Below are 4887 nucleotides of genomic sequence, written 5' to 3' on the forward strand. Positions count from 1 at the left end.
GTAATTCAACTGTCTAGCGTAGCTAGTAGTTAGTTTGAATACATTCTCATACTCTTGAAGCTCAGACTACTCTAAGTCATAAACATAACTATCTTATTGTATTCCTTCCACAATAAGCTCTTGTTATACATTGTTCCTCTGCTCTAGGAAGCTAAACCCTTCCGAAGTGGCTTACATTAGTGAAGCTAGTCGGTATTGGGAAAGTGTTCCTAACAAAAGTTAAATCACCGAATCATTGGATAGGGCAAGGAACAATATCTTATGTCTACTGTCTCTAAGAGAAGTAGCGGAAGCCAACAACAGTCTGGTCCACCAAAGAAGAAGGTTGAGGTTACTTCAAGTACCAGTGCTGCTGGGCCATCGACACACAGAACAGCAGTACCTCCACCACCTCCACCACCAAGAGATCCGGAAGTCTTACCAGACGCTCAATTGTTTGACGACTCTGATTCATCCGACTCGAACTCCGATTCTGGAAGCGAGAATCTCTTTGACGACGATATGGCTTGACCAAAAGTCAATCCACCTGAACCTTTTGAAGGGGAACGATCCAAATATGAAGCCTTCAGGTCTCAGCTTGGAATCTACATTTATTGGAACCAGGATAAGCTTGACACTGAAGAAAAGAAAGTTATGTGTGCTGTTTCTTACCTAAGGGGAAACGCATATACTTGGATCCAAAGGCGAGTTGATCAATACATCCTGAAGAAAGGAGATGTTCCGCACGATGTCAAGAGAATCTTCCAGAGTTATTCAGTATTCATGGGAGAAATGGATCAGTACTTTCAGCGAGTTGACGAGGCTCACTTAGCTGAGAAGAAATTATTGGAACTACGCCAGAAGTCAGACGCGAGTTCCTACGCGGTCGAATTCGAGAAATGGGCGGCAATTTTGAAATGGAACGACGATGCACTTCGCACCAAGTTTTTCGCAGGACTTAAGCCAGAAGTCAAAGCCCAGTTACGGCTTAGGGAGAAGGAGATATCCACCCTTACAGAACTTATCAAATCAGCGATTAGGATTGATTCCATCCTATTTGAAAACAAGCTCGATAAGCAAGGAAAGACGCCCAAATACCAATCCAATCATGGGAGACCACGACGCTCTACCGATTACTACGGACCGCAGCCTATGGAGATAGATAAACTCCAGAAAGGCGATCAAGCCCCGAGAAAGCCCAAGAATTTCAAGAAAAACACGGGAAATTGTTTTAAGTGTGGCTAACCAGGACATTTTGCTCGAGATTGTTCAAAGCTTAAGAAACAGTCAATCAAGACTCTGGGAACAGGCGTGCAAGTACGGAAGATTGCTATGCTCAAGAAAGGCTCTCATAATACTTACCGATGGGGACCAAACCAAAATACAGGACCATGGGATGAGACTATGATTCACAGAATCTTGGAACGGCATTCTGATGTTCAGACAAACATGGCTCATAAGTTCCATTGGGCACTACCAATTAGTCATTGCAAAGTCCAAGATTGTGGATTCTGGGAGCATAGTGAGAATAAGGATCCAGGAGAACCATCATGGGAATATCCTTATGGACCACCTAAAGTTTCTTTCACACAGGTGCGACGAATACTCCAGATCGAGGGTATCCAGGGTAACGATCGTCACGTACACCACGAGCATCTTCCAGTCAATCTTTGCACAGCTTGGAGTTGTCAATGTCCGAGACACCGCATACCAGTGATGCAATGGGGAACCATAGACGACAACCACATATCGATTGATGTTGGACCATCGCAACAAGGAATCCAAAGTGCGATTGGAAATCTTGACCCCGAAGAGAATGAAATAATGGAAAATATCTATAAATGCATCATGAAGCTCATCTACATGACAGATGATTCAACAAGAAGGGCTATTACATGGGTTTTGCCTAAGGACCCGTATCGAATTGGACTTCAGATGAACGCAGATCCAGACTCTGAAGATCCGCAGAAGTTATATCGACAGAACCTGCAAGTAACCAAGATAATGTCCAACCCGGATGGAAGTTCCGAGGAATGGGAGTCAGGCGAAGAAACGCTTGATGACGGTGAAAGCGAGCACCCTTACTTCTCGGGAAACGAGGAGGTCGACTATTAAGGGGCGTAATAGTTGACTCTTGGAAGGAACCTCGAAGCCTCAGCAAGTTAGGGGAGAGCAAGCTGATGGTAGAAGTTGAGATTGCAGGCAACTCTACCATGGCCATGATTGACTCAGGAGCTACGGCAGACTTCTTGAGCAGTCGGTACGCAAGAGAATGGAATTTACCTTTGAACAAGAAAAAGGATCCATATCCACTTATCACTGCTGACGGAACCCCGATTGCTTCAGATCAAGGCATGGTTGAGTACGAGACAACCGTCGACATGACAATGTTAGGCAAAAAGGTTAGTAGGACGTTTGATGTCACTAACATTGGGGATTCGGATATCATCCTCGGATTGTCATGGCTCCAGGACGAAAGACCGCACATCGACTGGTCAACCTTAACTGTGTCTCTGGTTAAGGATCGATGTCCTGCCCAGGCCAGAAAGCGCACTGGAGGGCAGACGAAAAAGCTCATGCGGCAGAGTACACAAGACGTAGAGGCGGTAGCTGTTTGTCAGCTCCAAGAGGAGCAGAAGACAGCGTTCCAAATTCCTCCGGAGTATAAGGAATTTGCGGAACTTTTTGAGAAGGAGGCTCCAGAAGAAGCCTTGCCACCGCACCAGCCGTTCGATCACGAAATAGTGCTAAAAGAGGGATCCCAACTAAAGAGGTTTGGTATCTACCCACTCAGGGCAGACCAAAGAGAAGCACTAGATAAGTACTTGGACGAAAACCTAAGGCGAGGTTTTATTGAAGAGTCCAAGTCTCCCGCGAGATATCCGGTATTTTATGTACCTAAACCCGACGGCGGACTACGACTTTGTGTGGATTACAGACACCTGAACAGTATCACGGTGAAGAATGGCATGACGCTGCCGTTAATCCAGGAGTTACGAGACCGACTCCAAGGAGCTCGATGGTTCACGAAGTTTGATATACCGGAAGCATTCCATCGAATTCGGATTAAGCAGGGCGATGAGTACAAGACAGCGTTTGGCACTCATCGAGGGCACTATCAGTACAGGGTGATGCCATTTGGGCTCACCAATGCCCCAGCTACCATGCAAGCATACATGAACCATGTGTTGCGGGAACACTTGGACAAGTATGTTGAGGTCTATATGGACGACATATTAGTATACTCCCGGACGCTTGAAGAACACGTCGAACACGTCCGAAAGGTCTTGAAAGCGCTAAAGAAACATAATTTGCGGCTTAAACCATCCAAATGCGAGTTCCATAAACAGAGAATCGAGTTTATTGGACTGATTATATCTGAAAAGGGATTGGAAGTAAATCCAGAAAAGGTCGAAAGAGTTAAAGAATGGCCTGAACCGCGAACTGTTAAGCAAGTTCAAGCATTTTTAGGATTTACGAATTATTATCGACAGTTTATCCCTGGATATTCAAGGATTGCAGTACCACTTACTGAACTCACCAGGAAAAGGGAAAACGCTGGCGTCACTTCCCAGGAGTTTCAGTGGACCGAGGATGCTCAAAAGGCCTTTGACGAGCTTAAGAAATTGGTCACGACTACGCCGGTACTACAATTGTTCGACGAGAAAAAGCCGATAAGAGTCGAGACAGATGCTTCCAAATATGCTCTCGGAGCGGTCCTAAGTCAACAGGACGAAGATGGGCTATGGCGACCAGTAGCCTATCACTCAAGAAAGTTTACTGATGCGGAAACTAGATATTCCACATCGGATCAGGAACTGCTAGCAATCGTTGACGCGCTCAAACACTGGCGACACTACTTAGAAGGCACCAAGGACATGTTCTTAGTCTTGTCAGATCACCAGAATCTCCGAAACTTCACCACTACCAAAGTGTTGAATGGACGACAGCTAAGATGGTCATACGAACTATCGTCATTCAACTTTGAGATCAAACATCGGAGTGGGAAACTTAATGCTAACGCGGATGCATTAAGTAGAAGAACCGACTATGACCGAGGAATGGAGGTTAAACATGCTCTGTTGCGGCAAGAAGGAGACTCGATGATACACCAAGTAGCATCTTTGGCGAAAATCAACATACCTGAGATTCAAAGGATTCGAACCGAACAATCGAAAAGGGACTTCATTAAACAACATATGGACTACAACGATAAGCTGCAAGTCTATATGCATGAAGGGAAAATTATCTTACCTCCGAATCTCGAGAAGGAATGGACACTTAAGTATCATGAACCACCTTTGCAAGGACATGCCAAAGCAGAAGAGGTCTTGGAAAGATTACGACGAAACTATTACTTTCCCAGGATGCGGCAAAAGGTTTTTACTTGGGTGAGGGCTTGCCATTTGTGCAAGAAAGCCAAGTACGAACGACATAAACCTTATGGATTACTCCAACCAAACCGAGCACCGGAAAAGTCTTGGCAGGAAGTGTCAATAGACTTCATCGGACCTTTGCCACCTTCTAAGGACGAGAATAATGTGGAACACGAAAACATTATGGTTACTGTTGATCGGTTGACAAAATATGCGATATTTGTCCCGATTCCTCGGCAATTTACTGCTTCTTACCTAGCAAAAGTTTTCTTAAAAGAAGTAGGGAAATTTGGCATACCAGAGAAGATTATCTCTGACCGAGATAAGATATTCACATCTCATTTCTGGAGAGAATTATGCCAAGTGTTACAAATAACTCAGGGAATGTCAACAGCATATCATCCACAAAGCGACGGCCAGACCGAGCGGGTAAACCAAATATTGGAACAATATTTGCGAATATATGTCAACGATGAACAAAACAACTGGGTACAGCTTTTACCACAAGCGGCGCTAGCATACAACGCAACCA

General features: G+C 44.9%; 1 protein-coding gene across 1 annotated transcript; it reads left to right on the forward strand.

The window, feature by feature from the left end:
* Positions 1–1428: 1428 nt before the first annotated feature.
* Positions 1429–2094, forward strand: PV09_09263 (uncharacterized protein; the record flags this gene model as incomplete). The annotated part of the gene is made up of 1 exon (XM_016363292.1): positions 1429–2094. The coding sequence occupies one exon, from the start codon at positions 1429–1431 to the stop codon at positions 2092–2094; it is 666 nt and encodes a 221-aa protein (XP_016208906.1).
* Between the last annotated feature and the right edge of the window lie 2793 nt (positions 2095–4887).

This window comes from Verruconis gallopava, assembly GCF_000836295.1.
Source record: "Verruconis gallopava strain CBS 43764 unplaced genomic scaffold supercont1.59, whole genome shotgun sequence".
In the NCBI taxonomy this organism is placed as follows: Eukaryota; Fungi; Ascomycota; class Dothideomycetes; order Venturiales; family Sympoventuriaceae; genus Verruconis; species Verruconis gallopava.